The sequence below is a fragment of the Thamnophis sirtalis genome, unplaced genomic scaffold (genome assembly GCF_051295495.1).
Source record: "Thamnophis sirtalis isolate CommonGarterSnake01/CBP01778 unplaced genomic scaffold, rThaSir2_p1.2 scaffold_13, whole genome shotgun sequence".
Taxonomy (NCBI): Eukaryota; Metazoa; Chordata; class Lepidosauria; order Squamata; family Natricidae; genus Thamnophis; species Thamnophis sirtalis.
In genome coordinates, this window is record NW_028261393.1 from 34974051 (window position 1) to 34997487 (window position 23437).

The 23437-nt window shown below is 42.8% G+C and overlaps 1 protein-coding gene across 1 annotated transcript in view; it reads left to right on the top strand.

The window, feature by feature from the left end:
- Window positions 1–23437, top strand: part of SLC16A2 (solute carrier family 16 member 2) — a 77641-nt gene that overhangs the window by 49081 nt on the left and 5123 nt on the right. Inside the window, exons 2-4 of the mRNA XM_087727191.1 lie at window positions 11609–11753; window positions 17393–17852; window positions 19358–19501. Of these exons, the coding sequence (XP_087583317.1) occupies window positions 11609–11753; window positions 17393–17852; window positions 19358–19501 (749 nt within the window). The remainder of the gene's footprint in view (window positions 1–11608; window positions 11754–17392; window positions 17853–19357; window positions 19502–23437) is intronic.

The following is a 23437-nucleotide window of genomic DNA, read 5'->3' on the forward strand; positions in this document are numbered from 1 at the left end:
GGAAGAAAACATTAATTTAACATCATTGCTTTTAGCTTATTTGGCAAGACGAGGTGGGACATAATTTATTGAAAAGAACTTGTTCTCTCTCTCCCTCCCTCCCTCCCTCTTTTGCTCTCTCTTTCTCTCTCTGTGCACACACACACTCATTCTAATAGTTTCGCACTATATGTATGTATGTACGTACGTACAGTGGGGCAAAAAAGTATTTAGTCAGCCACCAATTGTACAAGTTCTCCCACTTAAAAAGATGAGAGAGGCCTGTAATTGACATCATCGGTAGACTTCAACTATGAGAGACAAAATGAGAAAACAAATCCAGACAATCACATTGTCTGATTTGGAAATATTTTTTTTTGCAAATTATGGTGGAAAATAAGTATTTGGTCAATATCAAAAGTTCATCTCAATACTTTAAGTCTTCACAAGGTTGGCACACATTGTTGCTGGTATGTTGGCCCATTCCTCCATGCAGATCTCCTCTAGAGCAGTGATGTTTTGGGGCTGTTGCTGGGCAACACGGATGTTCAACTCCCTCCAAAGATTTTCTATGGGGTTGAGATCTGGAGACTGGCTAGGCCACTCCAGGACCTTGAAATGCTTCTTACGAAGCCACTCCTTCGTTGCCCGGTGTGTTTGGGATCATTGTCATGCTGAAAGACCCAGCCACATTTCATCTTCAATGCCCTTGCTGATGGAAGGAGGTTTGCACTCAAAATCTCACGATACATGGCCCCATTCACTCTTTCCTGTACACGGATCAGTCGTCCTAGTCCCTTTGCAGAGAAACAGCCCCCGTGCTTCACAGTAGGTATGGTGTTCTTTGGATGCAACTCAGCATTCTCTCTCCTCCAAACACGACAAGTTGTATTTCTACCAAACTTTGGTTTCATCTGACCATATGACATTTTCCCAATCCTCTTCTGGATCATCCAAATGCTCTCTAACAAACTTCAGACGGCCCGGACATGTACTGGCTTAAGCAGGGGGACATGTCTGACACTGCAGGATCTGAGTCCCTGGCGGCGTAGTGTGTTACTGATGGTAGCCTTTGTTATGTTGGTCCCAGCTCTCTGCAGGTCATTCACTAGGTCCCCACCGTGTGATTGTCGGATTTTTGCTCAAAATGTCATTTTGACCCCACTGGGTGAGATCTTGCGTGGAGCCCCAGATCAAGGGAGATTATCAGTGGTCTTGTATGTCTTCCATTTTCTAATTATTGCTCTCACAGTTGATTTCTTCACACCAAGCTGATTGCCTATTGCAGATTCAGTCTTCCCAGCCTGGTGCAGGTCTACAATTTTGTTTCTGGTGTCCTTCAACAGCTCTTTGGTCTTCACCATAGTGGAGTTTGGAGTGTGACTGTTTGAGGTTGTGGACAGGTGTCTTTTATACTGCTAACAAGTTCAAACAGGTGCCATTAATACAGGTAATGAGTGGAGGACAGAGGAGCCTCTTAAAGAAGAAGTTACAGGTCTGTGAGAGCCAGAAATCTTGCTTGTTTGTAGGTGACCAAATACTTATTTTCCACCATAATTTGCAAAAATATTCTTTCCAAATCAAACAATGTGATTGTCTGGATTTGTTTTCTCATTTTGTCTCTCATAGTTGAGGTCCACCTATGATGTCAATTACAGGCCTCTCTCATCTTTTTAAGTGGGAGAACTTGCACAATTGGTGGCTGACTAAATACTTTTTTGCCCCATTGTATGTATGTATGGGTTCACCGACAAAAGGGCGAATGACAAAACCACGCCCGACTAAACCGTGGTGACAAAACCGCGAGTTCTAAAGCGCTCCGACGAATGAGCGCTGAATCGCACCGACAACAGCGCGCCGACAGAAGCACGCTGTAAAACTAAACCTAGCCCTAAACCTAACCCTAACCCTAAACGTAAACCTAACCCTAAAACTAACCCTAAACCTAACCCTTACCTTAACTTAAATCGGCTTTCTGTCGCCGCACTGTTGTCGGCACATTGATGATGTCGCGGTTTTAGTGGCAGGGTTTTGTCGGCGCGCTTTTGTCAGGCCACGTATGTATGTATGTATGTATGTATGTATGTATGTATGTATGTATGTATGTAAGAGCCAAGGTGGCGCAGTGGTTAAATGCAGCACTGCAGGCTACTGCTAGATCAGCAGTTCAGCGGTTCAAATCCCACCGGCTCAGGGTTGACTCAGCCTTCCATCCTTCCGAGGTGGGTAAAATGAGGACCCAGATTGTTGGGGGCAATATGCTGACTCTCTGTAAACCACTTAGAGAGGGCTGAAAGCCCTATGAAGCGGTATATAAGTCTACTGCTATTGCTATGTATCATATTACATTTATTTGCAACCCATCTTGTATCAAAATGACTCTGTATTGAGTTATTTCTAGCTAACTCCCTAGACCTGGACACCCATCAGACTCCCATCCCATTTCTATAGGGGGACAACCTATTTTCCAAAGCACCTGAAGGCAGGACATGAAGCAATGGATGGAAACTAACCAAAGAGAGAAGCAACCTGGAATTAAGGAGACACTTCCTGATAGTGAGAACAATTAACCAGTGGGAGGGCTTGCTGTGGGTTCTCTCCATCACTGGAGGTTTTGTAAGAAGAGATTGGACATCCATTTCTCTGAAGTGGTCTTGGGTCTCTTGCATGAGCAGGGGGTTGGCTTAGAATACCTCCAAGGTCCCTTCCAACTCTGTTCTTCTGTTCTGAAGGAGGAAAGTTGCCCACTGGAGTGCAGGGGGAACCTTCTCTCCATCAAGAATGTCCAAGCAGCAGCTCTTCTATGCTTCTAGGTGACAGCCTTGTGGGAGCCTGGATGCTAAGCGGGGTTTGGCCTAATTCATCCTTTGATGGGAGACCACCATGAAGTCCCAGGTTTGCCAGCTAGACAGGCAAACCAGGGGATGGGGGGAGAATCTTAAAAGACAAGAACAGCAAGCTATCTGTTGTCCTGTTATTCTGAAAAAAAAACCCAAAGTGTTCCTGAAATCACCCAGGGTTTGAGCAGCTTCAAGAAGATTTCCTAAATTGGCATGTCTGGATTGCAAAGCAAGACTTCCAAGATTCCTTCTGCCCCTTGGCTTTGGGTTCTTCTTCTAGGTCACATTGTTCCCTGTTGCTGGTTGTTTTTATCTATTTTTCATAATTCTGCAGCGCCCCGTGTTATTCTTGAATTGTGCAGCCTTCTAAACCCCATAAATAAATAAACAAGTGCGTGCTGAGAAGTTAGGCAAGACGGCTGTTTTCCAGCTTAGCATTAGTGGATGACTGTGGTGACCTACTTTCCTTGGCTCATTATAAGAACTTTAACAAGGTAGGATTGTCTTGGATTTTTGGAGTGAAGCCCTCACTCTGTTGAACAGAACTGGGCCAAGCAGAAGGTGGAGAGCTCAAGGCACTGAGCATTATGCATGGTTTCATTTATAGTCTGTCTAATATTCACTCTGGTTGAAAACCAGCTGGTGGGTTTTGAACCCTGCTTGATTAAGGGGCAAAATGGGGTGGGGGAGAGATAACAGAATAGCAGGGTTGGTAGGGGCCTTTGAAGTGTTTGAAGAAAGTGAGTCCTAATGGTGCTTTTTCAAAAGGCAACTGGACTTTCTTGTTTTTTCTTTTCCAGTTGCCTATTGAAAAAGCACATTTGGGACAACCATGACATGGATGACTGAGAATCTCCATAGACAGAAGAGGGAGGTTTGCTCTCTGTTGAAAAACAAATGGCTTCCCTGCCAGTATTGGTGGGAACATTCTTGGGGCTTCCTGGATTGATGATGACCAAGCTCTGTGATGTTCATAAAAATGAGTGGAACTCCAATGACACCAGTGTGGCTCCTAATCTGACTTTTCTGACCATTCTGATGACATTCCTGTTGAGCTTCTTCTCTTGATTGATGGGGGAGCGGGAAACAGAAGGAGGGTTATGGGAAATAGCTGTGGATAGCATAAATTGACCTTGAACTCACCAAGGCCTTGCCTTCCTAAACCAGCAGCTTAACATTTGAAAATAGATTTTGTGCATGTATCAAGGTCTGTTAAAAGGAAGGGCTTGTTGGTTTAACAAAATCAATGTAGATTCATGGGTTTAACTGGTCAAAGAAGAGCATCTCTCCTTGTGCAGAATGCAGGAGGACCTCAACCCAGATGATGAAATCACCCAAGAGGTCTGATTGATGTCCTTCAGAATTGTTTGATGAGGTCCTGGTCCCTCATGTGTCTGGAAACTCACATGTATACCTAGAGAGAGAGAAAATCTTAATTCAGATCAGGGGTGAACAAAGGCGGTCTTGTCCTTTGGCTCTTTGACAGAGATGCTGGTTTTGATTGACTAACCTGGGGAGAAATGAACAGAAACAAGGACGTCATATGAACAAAGGGACAATTAGTCTGGGAATGTTTGAGCATTCAAGCAGATTCGCAAGTCTGTTTTACATAGAGATTTAGGGCCCTACAACGATAATGTTCAATCAGATAATTGAAACATGGTGATATATTGCGAGTCGGGCTTAACCACCAAGGGGCTTGCAGGGGGGTTCCTGGATTGGGCTGTTGCTTACTGTGAGCATCTGTCTCCTTCAGGCATCACTCGATGGGCAAACTACTCGCATCTAAAGAGAGAGCAAGCCCCACACCCACTAGCACCGAGGCTCATGTGGCCCCAGGATGCTGCAACCACCCATGATGCTGAGCTGTTGCCAAATGTCCCAAATTGGGTCACATGTCCATGGGGGTGCTGGAATGGTCATAACTGACTGTACGACCTTACATGTGTGACCTTCACAGCTGACTTCCGACAAGCAAAGTCAGTGGGGGAAGGCAGATTTGTTTAATGACTGCATGATTCACTTAACAACTGCAGCTATTCTCTTATCAACCAGGGCAGAAGAGGATGTAAAATTGGACATGACTCCCTTAGCAACCACCTTGCTTAGCAATGGAAATTCCTGTCCCAACTGCGGTCGTAAGTTGAGGACTCACCTGTATTGTGTTTCTGATCTAGTATGTGGAAATGTATGTAATGGGTAGATATAAGCTTGGGGTTTGGGAAAGTGCAGGTACTCCTTGAGTTACAACCAAAATTGAGGCCAAACTACCTGTTGCTGAATGAGAAATTTGTTAAGTGAGTTTTGCCCCATTTTACGACCTTTCTTCAGCCATTAACTTAGTAACATGGCTGTTAAGTGAATCTGGCTTCCCCATTGATTTGCTTGCCAGAAGGTTGCAAAAGGGGATGACACTGCGACCGTCATAAATATGAACCAGTGGTCACGTGTCTGAATTTTGATCCGAGATGTTGCAACTAAGTTTGAAAACGATCATGACCTTCTTTTCAGTGCTGCTGTAACTTCCAACAGTCACCAAGCAAACTGTTGTAAGTTGAGGACTAACTGTATTTATTCCTCCTGCATTTGCAATGCATTTTGATGTTCATGGTTGAAAAACGAGCACTGAGTAACCAAAAGTAAAAAATAATGCATCTTCTTTGTTCAACTGTGTCTTATTTTTATTGGCTGGGTCTGTTAGAACCCATTAAGCCAGCCAACCCCACAAAGGTTGCAGCGGCAGCTCATGCTTTGTTCCATTATTTCCTTGTTATTGCCTGCAGATGATAAAAGTGGCTCACGTTATGTGAAGAAGCGTTTAATATCATGCCAACGAAAATAATTCCCTCCCATGTTCTGTTCCCTATTTCTTCCCTTGTGGTAGTATTTCTTCACCAGTCGGTATCTTCTGAAAGCATTAGAGAGCAATTAGAATTAAGAGGGAGCAAGACGATTTATGGCACTCCTTGCTGGCCAGGAATCATGCAACAAGCCCACTGTGAAAATCCATTTGCTGGGTTCAATATGTAAGCTTTTCCCAGCCTGCGGCCATTCAGAAGTTTGACGTCCCAGCTCCCAAAGTCAATCAGAATAGAGCTGGAAGGGGACTTGGAGATCTTCTAGTCCAACCCCCTGCTCAATCAGGAAACCCTATACCATTTCAGACAAATAGGTTTCCAGTCTCTTCTTAAAACCTCCAATGATGGAGTACTCATAACTTCTGGAGGCAAACTGTTACACTGGTTAATTGTTCTCACTGTTAGGAAGTTTCTCCTTAATTCCAGGTTGCTTCTCTCCTTGATTAGTTTCCACCCACTGTTTCTTGTCTTGCCTTCAGCTGCTTTGGAGAATCGGTTGTCCCCCTCAACTTTGTGGCAGCCCCTCAAATACTGGAATACTGCTATCATTTCTTCTAGTTCTTCTTTTCTCTAGACTGGCCAAAACCCCAAAGCCTACAACCATTCTTCGTATGTTTTAGTTTCTAGGCCTTTAATCAACTTAGTTGCTGTTCTCTGCACTTTTTCCAGAGTTTCATCATCTTTGTGGTGACCAAAACTGGATGCAGTATTTCAGGTGTGGACTTACCCAGTGCTCAGCCACTGGGTTGAATAGCAATAGCAGTAGACTTATATACCGCTTCATAGGCCTTTCAGGCCTCTCTAAGCGGTTTACAGAGAGTCAGCATATTGCCCCCAACAATCTGGGTCCTCATTTTACCCACCTCGGAAGGATGGAAGGCTGAGTCAACCCTGAGCCGGTGAGATTTGAACCGCTGACCTGCTGATCTAGCAGTAGCCTGCAGTGCTGCATTTAACCACTGCGCCACCTTGGCTCTTGAAGGGTTGCTTGGATAGGGGAAGTGGTTCCAAACAGCTAGAAATCAAAGGGGGCATGATGCCTCAGCAGTTAAAGATGCTGAGCTTCTCATCTGGAAGGCTGAAAGCCGGGTGAGTTCCCATTACTTGTCTCAGCTCCTGCCTACCTAGTGATTCAAAAGCATGCAAATGCGAGTAGGTAAATAGGTACCACTTATGGAAAAATAACTGTTCCATGTGCCACAACAAATAGCCATGCTGGTCACGTGACCATGGACAGCACTAGCTCCCTCAGCTGAGAAACGGAAATGAGTATCATCTCTTAGAGTCAGATAGACTGGAGTGGGCAAACCTTTACCTAGCTAGAAAGCAGGATTGCAGAAGGCTGATTTTCAGTTTAAGGAGTGTAAGTAGAGATGGGTTGCTCCCAGTTTGGCCCAGATTGGGTAGTAGCAGCAGCGGGAGGCTCTGTGCATGTGCAGAGTGCACTAGCGAGCATGAGCGAACCCGTAGCAAAAACATTAGAAACCCACCACTGGGTGTAAGACATGGTCCATGAGGTGATGATGACCAAGCTCTGTGATGTTCATAAAAATGAGTGGAACTCCAATGACACCAGTGTGGCTCCTAATCTGACTTTTCTGACCATTCTGATGACATTCCTGTTGAGCTTCTTCTCTTGATTGATGGGGGAGCGGGAAACAGAAGGAGGGTTATGGGAAATAGCTGTGGATAGCATAAATTGACCTTGAACTCACCAAGGCCTTGCCTTCCTAAACCAGCAGCTTAACATTTGAAAATAGATTTTGTGCATGTATCAAGGTCTGTTAAAAGGAAGGGCTTGTTGGTTTAACAAAATCAATGTAGATTCATGGGTTTAACTGGTCAAAGAAGAGCATCTCTCCTTGTGCAGAATGCAGGAGGACCTCAACCCAGGTGATGAAATCACCCAAGAGGTCTGATTGATGTCCTTCAGAATTGTTTGATGAGGTCCTGGTCCCTCATGTGTCTGGAAACTCACATGTATACCTAGAGAGAGAGAAAATCTTAATTCAGATCAGGGGTGAACAAAGGCGGTCTTGTCCTTTGGCTCTTTGACAGAGATGCTGGTTTTGATTGACTAACCTGGGGAGAAATGAACAGAAACAAGGACGTCATATGAACAAAGGGACAATTAGTCTGGGAATGTTTGAGCATTCAAGCAGATTCGCAAGTCTGTTTTACATAGAGATTTAGGGCCCTACAACGATAATGTTCAATCAGATAATTGAAATATGGTGATGTATTGCGAGTCGGGCTTAACCACCAAGGGGCTTGCAGGGACATCTGCAAAGGGTTTGTTAAAACAGCCAAGATGGTCACCACAATCGTCTCATGCTCCACAAAGGGTGGGTTTCAGTCCCACAGGTGCAGCCACTATTTTAATTTTTCTGGCCCTCCTGCAGCTGGAAACAAGCCAGCATCCAGTTGATGTTAGGGGGGGAGAGGGGGAGAGAGAGGTAGAGGGAGGGAGAGAAATAATTGGAAATGTCAACACTGTAGCCCTGGAATGTTCTCGACAGATGAACAGCCATTTCGTAGTGTTGACATTTCCAGGATTTGGGACTTTAGCCATGTCGGTCTCCACCTGGCCCAGAAAGCTTCAGCCACAGGAGGGGGACCTCCATGAACAACCAACTTTCCTGCACTTCCCTGTGGGAGGAAGACAGCACCTTTTTCCGTAAGGGAAGGATATCACAACAAGGCAACCACTCGGTTTGAAGCTCTCCAAGCCAGCAACAGGACAGGGATGATTTCTTCTGCTTGCACAACACTTGTATGTCCAAAGAAAACCATGCTGAGGTTTGCCAAGGAAATCGTGTTTTTTCCCTTGGTGTTATTCTAGGTCTGTGGCTTCCATTTTGTTTCTTTGCTGCCTCAAAATGATGACCATCCATGCAACTGAAGCCTTGGCCCTGCCATGTTGATGGGCATCACGTATGTGATGGGGGAAAGGTTTAGATGGGGCAGGTGGGGCTGCCATGCAAAAAAAGTTTTACAACCATCTCCTTGAAGAGGCCCCTGGATCGTACACCATTTCCCAGCATTTAACAGAATAACAGAATTAACTCATTCGAGGCACAAGAAGTTGGGACATTTGCAGAGTTTGGAAGCATTCTTGCTGATTTCTTCTTCTGCCAAAGCTTGTCAAAGACAGCTTAGCAAATTTTTTAGCTTTGTTCACTTGGGAAACATCTGACTGAGGGAAGTATTGGTTGGCTAGAATAGTGGTCCCCAACCCCCAGCCCACTCCTGGGCACAGCCCATTAAAGAACAGTGAAAATGAGGATTTCAGATCAATGAAAAGTGATTGAGTAGAAGGCAGTTTGGGGATCTTCCCCACCATGAGCAAATAGTTTTGATGATGACCATGCATTTTTTGTATAAACAAAAGACCAAAATCTCCCATCCATGGCATCTTTAAGACATGTCAGAATTCCCCAGCCAGCCATGCTGTTGTGAAATCCTGCAATAGACTTTCATATCTTTTACGTTAATCCTTCACATTGATCTGTTACAACATCCTCAAGAATGAAACACGGGGTGCAATTTTGCAAGATCTTCTTTGGACTCAAAATGACTGGTAGCGGAGCAAGAATTTTAAAGTCATAAAGAATAATTAAATTTCTAGTTCATACTTGAGAGATGAGCTGTGTTAAATTGGGGCAATGAATTACTGACCTGTGAAACTAGAAATGCCTCTGTTAGTATATAGCAAGTCAATTTGGAATGAGACTCAGCAGAATGTAGGGTCAATCTGGCAGCCACAAAAGTGTCATTAAAATACGAGTGTCCTCTTTTTTGCGTATTGCTTTGATCTCACCGTCATGCCCATTATCTTGAATTCCCTCCTCCCATCTTCTGCAGATACCCTGGGGGGACAGTTAGTATATACCTCTACTGCAAGCCCATAATAACATAATCATAAAGTAAGCAGGGTGATACCACATGGAGGGGTTAAAAAAATGAAGATGGCCATAACTGTACAATCAAATTTCCATTCCAGATTATATGCCTAACCAGAAACATTTAATTATTCTTGTTCTTTTTCCTTCTGGTTGGATGGCAACTCATCTCTCCAAATCCTTGCTAAGATCAAAACCATTTCAGAAGACATCCCATAATAACTTTCCAAGATAGGTAGCTCAGCGTTTGCTTTTTCCAGTCGAGATGGCTTCGTAGTCCATCAGAAGGGGATTGTGTGATTACAGATAGTCCTCGATTTACAGCAGTTCATTTAGTGACCAAAGACTGTTTGACTTATGTCCATTTTTCCACTTAACAATGTTGCAGCATCCCTGTGGCTATGTCATCAAAATTCGGATGCTTGGCAACTGACTCATGACGGTGGCTGTGTCAACGAAGTCGCATGATTCCGTTTTGCGACCTTCTGGCAAGCAAAGTCAATGAGGAAGCCATATTCACTCACAACTGTGGTGATTGGCCTAACAACGATGACAAGAAAGATCGTAAAATGGGCAAAGCTCATTTAACAGCTGCCTTGATTACCACAGAACTCTTGGGCTCAACTGTAGGTAGTCGAGGACTACCTGTAAAAGGAACATTTCTAAGCCCCGCTCTGCAACGACGAGCGAGAAAAGCGTCCCTTCCTCTCTTGGGGCGTTGCTTTGTCTAACCCGCCGAGGGCCGATGCCGTTTCCAGCCAGGGCTGAGGATGTGCGGCAGCCTTTGCACCAGCAGGCTGGCTGTCCAGCTATTGTGCCCCCTTCCTGTCCTGGGGGGGAGGGGAAATGCCAAATCCCCAGAGCAGACGCTTTCTCACGATCACGCTTGAAGGTCCCTCGCGGTGATGTAATAAGTGGTTCTTTTAAGGGGATATTTTTGTCGTGACTTCAGTGGATTGAGGTGGGGGGGGTGGAGAGAGATAAGCATAAAACATAACTTCCCTTTTCCTTTTCTCCTTCTGGAAAAACAAACCAATAAAATCGGAGGTTTGGTTGTCTTGTTCAGTGGAAGTCTTGCTTGGGAACAGAGAAATGAAGGGTTTTTCAGGGGGAAAGGGGAAAGCCCAGCATCGGATTAGGCTTGGTCCCTTCTGATCCATCGGTGTGTTGGCCGTGAACCGAAGGTCCCTGGAGATCTGGGCCGAGTACAGAGACTTGGCTGGATCTACCAGCCAGGGAAGTCACCTTGCAGTGAAGAAATCCAGAGGTTGCATTAAATCAATTCAGATTTACAGCCAGTGGCAGCTGCGTTTAAAGTTGAGAAGCTTTTTTCATGAGCAAATTATGGTTCAAATAAGTAAATAAGTAAATATCGTATTTTTCGGAGTATAAGACACACTTTTTCCCCTCAAAAAAGAGGCTGAAAATCTGGGTGTGTCTTATACACTGAATACAGCATTTTTGGCCTCCCGGAAACCCACCCCTTCCCCAAAATGGCCATGCATAGTCTTTAGGAGCCTTGCGGAGTGCTCCTGGAGAGTGGGTAGGACAGAAATTAGTGAAAAATGGGCTGTTTCTTGCTCAATTTTGCCCCCCCCCCCACCCGCAGGAGGATTCTACAAGCCTCCTTAAAAAATAGGCCTATTTCCACGACAAACAGCCGTTTTTGAGAGGTCTGCAGAGTGCAAAAAATATTTTTTTAAATTTGACTCTTCAAAATCTTGGTGCATCTTATACTCTGAAAAATACAGTAAATAAAAAAGACGGACTCTTGACAAGCGGGACTCAGGTTTGAGTTCACTCCTAGCCACGGAAATGGCCTAGGAGGCATTGGGGCCACTTTCTCAACGTAGACTACCTCACAGGTGGAGCTTCCAAGGAAGGGTCCCCGTTCCTTCTGCTCTCAGATCCAGTGTGCTTTTCTTCTCCAAGCCACCAGCCATCCTGGGCTTCTCCCTCACTTCCTGACACGTTACATGGGGTGACCACCATTGCTGACGTCCCTTTCCTTTCTTTTCTCCTCCTGCAGCCTTGGTTGGATCCATCGGCATGGGGATGGTCTTCTTTTGCTCTCCCATCGTCAGCATCTTCACCGATCGGATCGGATGCCGGACCACTGCTGCCTCGGGAGCCGCCATAGCTTTCATTGGCCTCCTCTCCAGTTCCTTCACCAAGTAAGGTTCTGAAATGGAGGGTGGAAGGGCCGAAAGGCTCACCAGCAAAGATCTGAAGGGTTCTTCCAATCTCTGAACCCTCCAACCAAAGCAAGCCCCATCTCCCCCAAGGGTCCTTCAGGCATAGGACACAAACCTTAGACATCTCCCAGACTTGCTGCTCATGAAGGACACCATTGTCAATAAGCTGATGAGCTCTATAAAATGTCAGCACGATGTCCTGACTGAACAACAACACACGGGATTTCTGAAAGGGGACATTCTCCACACCAGGACCACTTCAGCTCCAAAACCATGGCTCCCCCCCCCATTTCCTCCTTCCTATTATTTCTGCCCTTCCTTCCTTTCTTCCTTCCTTCCCTCTCTCCCTCCCTCCCTGTCTTTCTCATTTCCTTTATACTTCCTCCCTACTCCCCCTCTTTCTTCTACATTCCCTGTCCTCATTTTCTTTATCCATCCATCCTTCCCTGCCCTTCCCATTTCTAATATCCTCCTTCCTTCTTTCCTTCCTTCCTTCCCTGTCTTTCCCGTTTCCTTTATGCTTCCTCCCTCCCTTCCCCTCTTTCTTCCTACATTCTCTTCATTTTCCTTATCCTTCCTTCTTTCCTTCCTTCTTTCCTTCCTCTCTCCCTTTATTTCTTCATTTATTTATTTTTCAGTGGCTCCTGCCCTGCCATTCAAGATGCATCATCTTCCTCCCCCGTCATAAGCTTCCCTTCTTGCTCCTGCCATACCACTAAAAGGTCAGGTGCACCCTCTGGCCTCCAACTGGCCTGCTCTGGCTGGGAATGGGGATCAGGTGACCATGGCGGGCCTACAGAAATCCCCAGGAGGTTCCCTTGGCTGCCCTTTCCTGATATAAGCCCCCTGAGGCCAACCAGGTCAAGAAACAGGCAACAGCAAGGATTCCTGGAAGGCTCTTCTCGTTGCAGGGTAGAATAACAGAACCCTGCATAGTTTCCCTCAGCCACCTCGGAGTCCTTCCTTTGCGCCTCATGCCTTCCCAGCACCAGGCCTACGTTCCTTCACAAGCGGTCATCTGCATTTTTTAGCCCAGCTAAGGGAGTCCTAGATGGCAGAAGCTCCAGAGCCAGATGTCTGCCTGGCCAAGGCACAGAAAGCCTTTTTTATGTCTGACTAGAAATCTTTATTCCTTGGAAAGGATGTTTGTTGATTTGAAAACTGGGGAGATAATTGGACTACCAGCAAATTTGGCTCACACCAACTTATTCTCTTTTGAATTGCTTGGCTCTCTCTGGTTTATTGCATTCACTGGGCTGTCCAAATGTTTTCATCCAGATTGTTTAGCTTTTAAAAGAAATGCTATTCCAAATTGACACCATTAATAAAATGCTTTCTTTTTAAAGAAAGGAGATTTGTGTTTTCTTATAAGTTGAAATGAAGACAAATTATCTTTGTTGACTTGATTTGGCTGTGTGCTCTAAATATCAGGATATTAAGCAAAGTTTTTTTGGGAGAAGAATACATTTATCTCATGGCTCTGGTCAAAACATTGGTTTCCTCTCCTGTTCATTCTTATCCCCTTGAAACATCTCTAGCTTTGTCCCTGGCTGTTCTTTGGACTTTTCACAACTTCCCTCAAGCACAGTTAAAATTATTCAGACTTAAAATAAATTATAGCCTAGTTACTCAACTGAAGAATTTCCTGGAAAAATATGAAAATAAATGTTAATAATCTTGTGATTCTGTTTTTAAAATGGTGTAATGTTTGTGCAATCCTCCCTAATTGGGCTGATTTTTAGAGCCAACAACTCAGTTCAAATTATTTGCAGTTGAGGGATTGTGTAAACATAGCAGTGGTTTGGTATTAATTTCAGATTCTATTTAAAACTCCTGCACCACGGGCTTGTTCAATGGTGGCAGTAGTTGTCCCATCAAATTCGGTGAGGTTTAAGGCAGGCAGTTGGCATAAAAAAAGCAGAGAGAGCTTCTCCAGAAGAGACTCAAAAGCATGGAGAGATCCCGACAAGTTTCTGACTTCAAGAATTACACACTCAGTGGTTTTCCTTTGGAAGGTTTTGAAAATCTTCTTTCCGAACCTGACAACCTCCTCGTCAGTAAGCAAGGACTACGTGTAATTCCTTTCTCTGCTGAACTTCTTATAAAAAAGAACATTATATTGGTTTTCCACCATACCCTCAACCAACCCAGGTTAACAGGCCACAGTAGCTCTATTCATGTGAGAAGATGTGTAAATGATATTGCGAGATAACCTGATATCATGTTCACACAACATAGTAAGACAAGAGGGTATTTTTTACAGAGATCCAACTACAAATCACTCTATGCATCTGAATGAAATTATACTTTTTCCTCTTTTTAAAAAAACATTTTTATTATTTACATATTATATTGAACACAGTGTGATTGTCCTGGCGTTTCATCCCCCATAGAATCCAAAGTGAAAGACAAATAACCTATACACTACTTATACTGTGCTAGGCTTGTACAATTATTTTTGACCAATGAATTCATTCTAATGCATATATAATATCTCATTCTACTTAGCCTGATTTTTTCATGTTCCAACTCCAACCTCGTGCTTTAGCCAATGATAAAATCTGTTCTATGTGTCATAATATTCTGTCTCTCCTTTGTTTTTTAATTCTCTTGTTAGTCTATCCATTTCTGTGCATATTCATATCTTCTTTATTATCTCCTTTTCTGAAGGGGTGTTTTCACTTTTCCATTGCTGTGCATATACCATTCTTGCTGCTGTCAGGATGTGAAGTATTAGGTATATTTGACCCTTTGCTATAGCCTTCTGTTATAATACCCAATAGAAATAATTCTGGCTTAAATTCTATACATTGTCCAACCATTTTTTCTAGCCACATCTGAATTTTCCTTGTTTTTTTACAAGTCCACCACATGTGATAGTATGTGCCTGGTGATTGTTTACATTTCCAACATTTTTGGAATGTGTTGTTAAAATTTTAGCCAATCTTGCTGAGGGAAGATGCCACCTGTAGAACATTTTATAAAAATTCTCTTTATATGATGTGGCCAATGTCAATTTCCGATTTCTTTCCTGCCAATTATCCAAATTAATGTTATATCCAAAGTTTTTAGATCATATGACCATTGTCTCCTTAATTTATTCTTCTTCCATTTTATAGTCTAGTAAATATTTATATGCTGCCCTTATCAATTTATCATCGGTCCCCACTAATAATTTATCTAATTTCATTAATTTTCTATAGATACCCCATACTTTCTCATCCTTCACATAACATGATTGCATTTGCAGGTATGACCATCACTCCAATTCTACCTCTTGTTCTTTTGATTCTAATCTGGTTTTCAAATCACCCTTCTCATTTAATATATCCTTATATGAAACATTTATTTCCATATTTATAAGGTTTGGGTGTATCAATGCTGCTAAGCATCAGTGCTTCTAAGCATCAATGCTTCTAAGCATCGGACTAGTATTTTTATATGATTTTGTTGTGTGAATTTATTCCACACTGCTAATAATGCATTTCTTATGTAATGCCTTTGAAAGTATGGATGTACCGTGCTTCTCCCATACCAAAGAAATGCCTGCCACCCTAGTTGCATATGCTGACCCTCCAGTAGTAATAATCTCCTATTCCGTAAAGTTATCCACTCTTTTACCCATGTGAGTACCGCATCTTGATGGTACAATTCCCAGTCAGTCAGACGAACCCCCCCTTTCCCTTTTGATTCTTGCAATAATTTCAATTTAATTCTCAGTTTTTTTCCTTGCCATATAAACTTCAACATTATTTTGTTCAAGTCCTGAAAATATTTTTTCTCTAATTTTATGGCTATATTTTGAAATAAAAAGAGTATCGGATAGAATGCTCATTTTTATTGCAGCTATTCTGCCCATTAAAGAAAGTTGCAGATTTTTCCAACTCTCCATGTCCAATTTAATTTGATTTGTTAGTTTTGTGTAGGTGTCCTCCTTAATTGTTATACACCTTGCTGTTAAATAAATCCATAGATATTTTACTTTTTCACTATCTGGATGTTCATTCTCTTTATTAGTTCATCCTCCTGTTTATTTGTCATATTTTTGACTATCATTTTGGTTTTTTTTCTTGTTTATTTTTAGTCCATCTACTTCCCAGTATTCCTCCAGTTTCTATATAAGTCTCAGGCCTGCTTTTAGTGGTTCCTCTAAAATAAAAATGAGATTGTCTGCAAATGCTTGTAATTTATACTTTTCTCTTTTAATTTCCAGTCCTTTGATTTGCTTGTGGAGATAATGGGTAGCCTTGCCTTGTGCCTTTTTGGATTGTGAAATTTTTAGTCACCTTGCCATTCACAATCACTTTAACTTCCTGCTTAGTGTATATTGCCTTGAACATATTTATAGATTTATCGCCAAAGTCCATGTGCCTTAATTGTTGAAGCATAAATTTCCAATACTTTTTCCTCTCACCTTCTCACTGTCCATGGTTCTCAGGGTTGATGTTATTAATCAAAGTGGTTTAAATCACAAAGCATTTAAAATTGACAGATATATCTCCTAGCCTTGGGAACTACTGCTATTTATTTACATTTGTATATTTTACAAAAAACAGGTGAAATCGTGCATCAAGAAAACAGAGACTTTAAAAAGCATTTTAAAAGCACAAAAGAGAAAACAGCCAAAATCAAAAGAGCCAGTTTGGTGTAGTGATAAAAGGACTGGCTTAGCAACTAGGAGACTCTGAGTTCAAGTCCCACTTTAGGCACAAAAGCCAGATGGGTGACTTTGGGCCAGTCACTTTCTCTCAGCCCAACCCGCCTCATACTTTGTGAGAAAAACATAGCAGGAGTATTAGGTTTGTTTGCTACCTTGAGATACTTATAAAGTAATAAAGGTGGGAATTAAAAACTTCTAATAAATAAACAAACAATACCCTTTTCTATCATGGTCCCATCTTTTTCCGCATGTCTAATCACCACCCAATAAGGGATCTCTTCTTCTACCTGCAGAGTAGAGTAGAGTAGAGTAGAGTAACGCAGTTGGATGATGACAGGATAATGGTCCTACAATTATACATGTCCACTTGGACACTTCCTACAAGATGAAGTGGAGCAACATAGCAAAAGACCAAATAAAATAAAATAACATAATAATAACAGAGTTGGAAGGTATCTTGGAAGTCTTCCAGTCCAACCTGCTGCTTAAGCAGGAAACCCTGTACCATTCCAGAGAAATGGCTGTCCAGTCTCTTCTTAAAAACCTCCAGTGATGAAGCACACACAACTTCTGAAGGGAAGCCATTCCACCGGTTAATTGTTCTGTCAGGAAATTTCTCTGTATTTCTAGCTTGGATCTCTCCTTGTTTATTTTCCATCCATTACTTTTTCTCCTGCCTTCAGGTGCTCTGGAGAATACACTGACTCCCCCTTCTCTGTGGCAGCTCCTCAAGTATTGGGACTCTGCCAACATGTCTCTCCCCCCCTCAAAACCCCATTAGACTAGACATTCCCAGTTATTGTTTCATATATTTTAACTTCCAGTCCTCAAGTCATCTTTGTTGCACTCTTTCTAGAGTCTTCTGTTAAGTCTTCTGTTGCTCCAATTTTGCATTCTAAATGATAAAACACTGTGGGATTTCTTACCAAACCCTATTGTGGCCCTCTCTTTTCTACAGGTCCCTGGAGGTCCGCTACTTCACCTACGGAATCCTCTTTGGTTGTGGCAGCTCCTTCGCCTTCCACCCATCCCTGGTCATTCTGGGCCACTACTTCAAGCGACGCCTCGGTCTGGCCAACGGACTGGTGACGACCGGCAGCTGCCTTTTCTCCATGGGTCTCCCATTCCTCCTGAATATTGTGGGGAAGGCCCTTGGCCTCCCTCGCACCTTCCAGATGCTGAGCGCCTTCCTGCTGGTCCAGATCTTCTTGTCGCTGACCTTCCGCCCGATGTTGCCCTCGGTCTCAAGTCCTCGAGATAGGGAGATCAAACTAGACACCCGGAGCTGGAGGCAGCAATGCATGTCACAGATGCGGAAGTATTTCAACTTGCGAGTCTTCCAAAGAAAGACGTACCGAGTTTGGGCCTTTGGCATAGCTACTGCCATCCTGGGATACTTTGTCCCTTACATGCATCTGGTGAGATGGAGAGGGGAAGGGAGGTGGGCTTGCTCCTCGTCCTATGGGAGAGAAGGGGAAAGAAGGGAGAGCGGACTAAGAATCCAGAGAGGGTCCCAAAGGGATGGGGATGGTCTTTTAAGGGAGCAGCACCACAGGTGTGCTCTCTGTGGGAGCAAACTGTCCCTTCTTCTGCAGCCGCTCCCAGGGCTGACAGCCTTCAACTGAGGAAGTCCAGGTGGCCATTGTGAAAAGTCAGAGTTAGGAAAGTGTGGCCCAGCACTCTCTGCCCTTACGGACTAATAGACATCCACTTCAAATGATCTAAGCCTTGTCTGAAGTTGTCTTCCAATATTTACAGCTAGTCCTCAAACTCCCAACACTTTAGTTAGTGACTGTTCAAAGTTGCAATGGCACTGAAAAAAGTGACTTATGACCATTTTCACACTTATGACCGTTGCAGCATCCTCATGGTCACGTGATCACAATGCAGATGCTTGGTAACTGATTCACATTTATGACGGTGGTAGAGTCCCGGGGTCACATGATCCCTTTTTGCGACCTTCTGACAAGCAAAGTCAATGGGGAAGCCAGATTCACTTAACAACTGTGTCAGTAACTTAACAATTACAGTGATTCACTTAACAACTGTGGCAAGAAAGGTTGTAAAGTGGGACAAAATTCACTTAACCAATGTCGCACTTAGCAACAGACATGTTGGGTTCAATTGTGGTCGTAAGTTGTGGACTACCTGTACTTATTCATTCAGTTTATATGACTGCCCGTCTTCAATTCAATCCTTAAAAGTGAGATAAAAGCAACAAAACAAAAATCAAAAATAGCATTTACAGCAGCTGAGAAAAATCACCCAACGGTTAATTTAGCCATGATATTGTAGACTTATCTACACATCCATAGGGGGTCTTCAGAGCCTTACAAAAGACCAAAAGGGGCACAGACAACCTGGCATTTGGATGAAAGGACCATGTTCCAGAAGGCCCACATCTATTCCTGAGCCCTACCAAATAACAACAGTCATCCCCCATGCTGGCTGGGGAATTCTGGGAGTTGAAGTCCATATGTCTTAAAGTTGCAAAGCTGAGGAAACATTGCCTTAGACTTTTATCCATTGCCCCCTCAACTACCCCCATGGAAATCTGAGCTCGGTTTGGAAGCCTTTAAGGCAGGACTCTCCAACCTCCAAGCCAGCTTTTCAGGCTGAGGAATTCTGGGAGTTAAAGTCCACAAGTCTTAAAGTTGCCAAGGTTGGAGACGCCTGCTTTAAGGAATACAAAACAGGCCTAAAATTCATTCCACTCCAAAATATACAAAAGGGAGATCACAAATCATGGTTATCATCCCCTTTTTGTGCATGTCCAACTTTTTTGTGAAATCACACAGAACCAGAACAATGTGTAAATGTCTCTTTTTATGTAGATGCACACTGGATCTACCAATTTGGAACCAGAAACTCTGAAGCTAGTTAGAAGAAACGCAAGACTAATGCCTCTTTTCCACTTTTCCAGGTGAAGTTCGTAGAAGAGCAATTCAAAGAAAAGGAAAGGTCCTGGATTGTGCTTGTTTGCATAGGAGCAACGTCAGGAATTGGACGGCTGGCCTCCGGACCCATCGGTGATCTCATCCCTGGATTAAAGAAAATATATTTGCAGGTAGGAGATAAGTGCTTATTTCAAATTCCCATTTATTGATTACTTTGCACTTCCTCCAGAATTTTTTCATCTGTGTGTGAGACATTCTCTACCGTCTACAGGTGTTGTTGGGGAGAAATGACTTAAGATGAGGGGGCTGGAGGGAAAACATGAAGAACAGTTGAAGGAATTGGATATGCTTAGTCTAATGAAAGGAAAGACTAGGGGAGACATGATAGCAGTCTTCCAATATTTGAGGGGCGGCACAAAGAAGAGGGAGTCAAACTATTCTCCAGGGCACCCGAGTGTAGAACAAGAAGCAATGGGTGGAAACTTATCAAGGAGAGAAGCAACCTAGAACTAAGAAGAAATTTCCTGACAGAACAAATAATCAGTGGATCAACTTGCTTCCAAAAGTTGTGAATGCCCCAACACTGAAAGTCTTTAAGAATATGTTGGATAGCCATTTGTCTGAAATGGTATAGGGTTCCCTGCCTAGGCACGGGGTTGGACTAGAAGACCTCCAAGGTCCCTTCCAACTCTGCTATTGTATTGTATTGAGATTGGATAGCCATTTGTCTGAAATATTTGAGCAAAGGGTTGAACTAGAAGACCTCCAAATTTCTTTCCAAGTCTGTTATTCTGTTTAAGAAGATTCCATTTTTCATGGAGCAGAACTTTGTCAATGCAGTATTTTTTAAGTTCTGCTTTAAGTGCCATGGTCCAAAGATGCTTCGATGCCCACAGAAAAATAGAGTATCTCTGCAAGACTTCAATCCAGTTGCCTCTTTGCAGTTAAACAAAATCTGCAGGTGACACTGGCTGGGGAATTCTGCGAGTGGAAATCCAAATGTCTTAAAGGTTGACGTTTGGATTTCCATTTGAAGGTTGAAAAACGTTTGAAGATTGAAAAACACTGCTATAGAGTATTGCTTTCAGAAACTGTAGTGACACTGTGGTTAGAACGCAGTATTGCAGGCTAAGTCTTCCCACTGTCAGGAGTTCGATCCTGACCAGCTCAAGGTTGACTCCACCTTCCATCCCTCTGAGGTCAATAAAATGAGGACCGAGATTGTTGGGGGGGGGGCAATATGCTGACATTTGTAAACTGCTCAGAGGGCTATAAAGCACTATGAAGCAGTATATAAGTGTAAGTGCTATTGCTGTTGCTATTGCTTTCTCCTGTATATTTTAGTCTGACATGCGGAAGTTGTGTAGCCAAGAAGGTTTTCTGATGAAATACAGAGCCATACTTATGAGCATGTCCAATTATTTTTTAAATTTAAAAGATACATTTTTAAAAAGGCCGAAAATGTAAGCTCACTCTGTTCTGGAATCCTACAGAGCACAAATTTGCTTCATTGAAGGTCAAAGTAGACACAGCTTAAATTTTCTCTTAAGTGTCCCTTTCATCTCTTATGACTTGATTTATCTGTTTTTATTAAATATGTTTTTGCAAGATAAAAATAATATTTAAAGGAGAAAGAAAGGAAAAGGGGTAGTGAATAAGTAGTAAAGAAATAAAAGAAAAAATACAGAAAAAGAAAAAAAAGAAAAAATGCAAGATGTTAAGAAGTGGCTTCTGATTGCATTTGTATGTTTTCTTCTCTCTCTAAGGTTCTTATGCCCTGATTTCTGTGGCGACTTAGCACATGCTTTCTTTTAAAGTTTGAGCAAACAACTGTCACCATAGTGTTTAGGTTATAGAGCAGGGTTTCTCAACCTTACCCATGTTAAGTCATGTGGACTTCAACTCCCAGAATACCCCAGCCATTCCTCGTTGGGGTATTCTGCAAAGTCTACACATCTTAAAATGTGTAGGTTAAGGTTGGAAAACAGAGTCAGAACTTTATAGTTACAGAACTCAAAGGAACAGAAACAAAATAAATATTCCTTTGGAAATATTAATGTGCCAGAAGAGAATATTAACATTATCGTCTTGCTAAAATGGCCAGCCTCCAGGAAACCAAAGATATGCCTTGGATTTCCTTCACTTTCCTTTCTCCTCTCCCTTTCCTGAATCTAGTTTTTAAAAATTATTTTAGAATTCTTTTGCAATTGAAGAAGGACCTGTCCAGTTGGTGAATCCAGAAAATAGAACTTCTGGGACACTATTTTACTAAGAGTATAAAACTTTAATGAATAAACCACATTAGCACACAAGAAGCAAAACCAGCTCTGGATTTATTGCACAAAAGCAAGCATAGTTCACTCCCCCTCTTCCCATGGGCCACCCATAGTCCATTACGTCCACCAATAACTTCTGTTCATTTTGTTATGGGAAGCAGCTGGCCACACTGGGACATCTGCTCGGTGTGTCCCTGGGATGCTGGCAATGTCCTAGGTGCTGATGGATGCTTGAATAGCTTTCTGCCTCTTTTATACTCCATCCACTCTCCCTCCCTCTTATTGTCAAGCTGTGACGAAGGAAAAATGTAGGTGAAAGTGCGAATCAATCTTGACAAGATCCTGTGAAAGTCTTAGACTTCAACTAAAAGTCTTATTAAAAATGTGTAGTGAGGCAAAAGTGCAACTATACATTTGTCATAGTCACACATGTTCATTCAGAGTGGTAAGGTAGCCAGCCAATAAATGTTACAAATAAATAAATAATAAAATATGTGCATAAGCATATACAATCTACTTGGAATCGCCATATTACCCAATATTGTGGTAATATTACTTTGGTAGCCTGTTTTCTCACTGGCATAGAAGGAGAGAAAAGATTGACAGTTGGATTGTCCAATAGGCTAGTCTTCATATCAATCAGAGAGAGTATAAATGGCTCATTTATTATTCATTCAAAAGGCAATGCAGAGATTGAGATGCTGGGCCTAGCCTACTGTCATGATAGACCTCTTTGGACAACTATGTACTCAACCCACCTCATGAGGTAAAATTAGAGAGATGTTCCCTTATCTACGTCTTCTTGAACTCTCAAAGAAAAGGAAGATAGGAAGGCAATAAAAGCAGCTGTGATGACCAGGCATGGTGGCCAGTGGTGGGGTTCAATTTTTTTTACTACTGGTTCTGTGGCCGTGGTTTTGTGGGCATGGCAGGGGAAGGATACTGCAAAGTCCTCATTCCCTCCCCACTAACCTGCTTTCCAGCTCCGTTCTCCTGTTCAGGGCAACAAAAGAAGATCCGCTGGGAGGCAGCGGGACGGGGCCAGCCTATTTGCCGGTTCTCCAAACTACTCAAAATTTCTGCTACCAGTTCTCCAGAACCTTTCAGAACTGGCTGAATACCACCTCTGATTTGATCCCACAATATTTCTACAGGCCCAGCAGAAATGGTCTTATTCCAAGCCATCTTTTATTCAGATAGTTGAGGACTTGTGCAGCCTCAACTCCCAAAGTCAGATCTGAGTTTGGGATGTTCTGCAGCCTATCCATAGTGGGAGTTTTTCCTGTTGGCTGGAAGAAGCAGCTTATTTTATGTAATTCATTTTAAAAAACAGTAGAAATAAGCCATTTGTGAACATTATAAAAGTCTGAAGGGAAAAATTAGCCTTCCAAAACTCCAGCCTTGGCCTAGAATTCACCTTCCGTTCATTGCCAAGGAGAATATGTTGTAAAGTTGGAAGCATGACAGAAATTTGAGATGATCTAAATAAAGAAAAAGATATTTAATGGATGGAAACAACTCTTTAAAAATCCCTATAATGGGATTAGCACACAACACAAGCACTTTGCTAAGAGCAAGGGGATGGCAGAAGAGTTGCTGTCACCTTCCAACTTTCTCCTCTTGATTGCTTCCAAAAACGTCACCTTCTTTGAAACTTAGTACCTTATCTGTGCATCTCAGATATCTAGAGCACATTGTCTTTGAAGGCCTTGGGGCCTCAGACATGAAACCAAAGTACTCCAGTTGTCAAATCTTAAGCGCCCTGGCTAATTTGCTACCAAGGAGACGACCTTTGGGAAAACCAGAAGAGAAAATGAGACATGGGAAGGA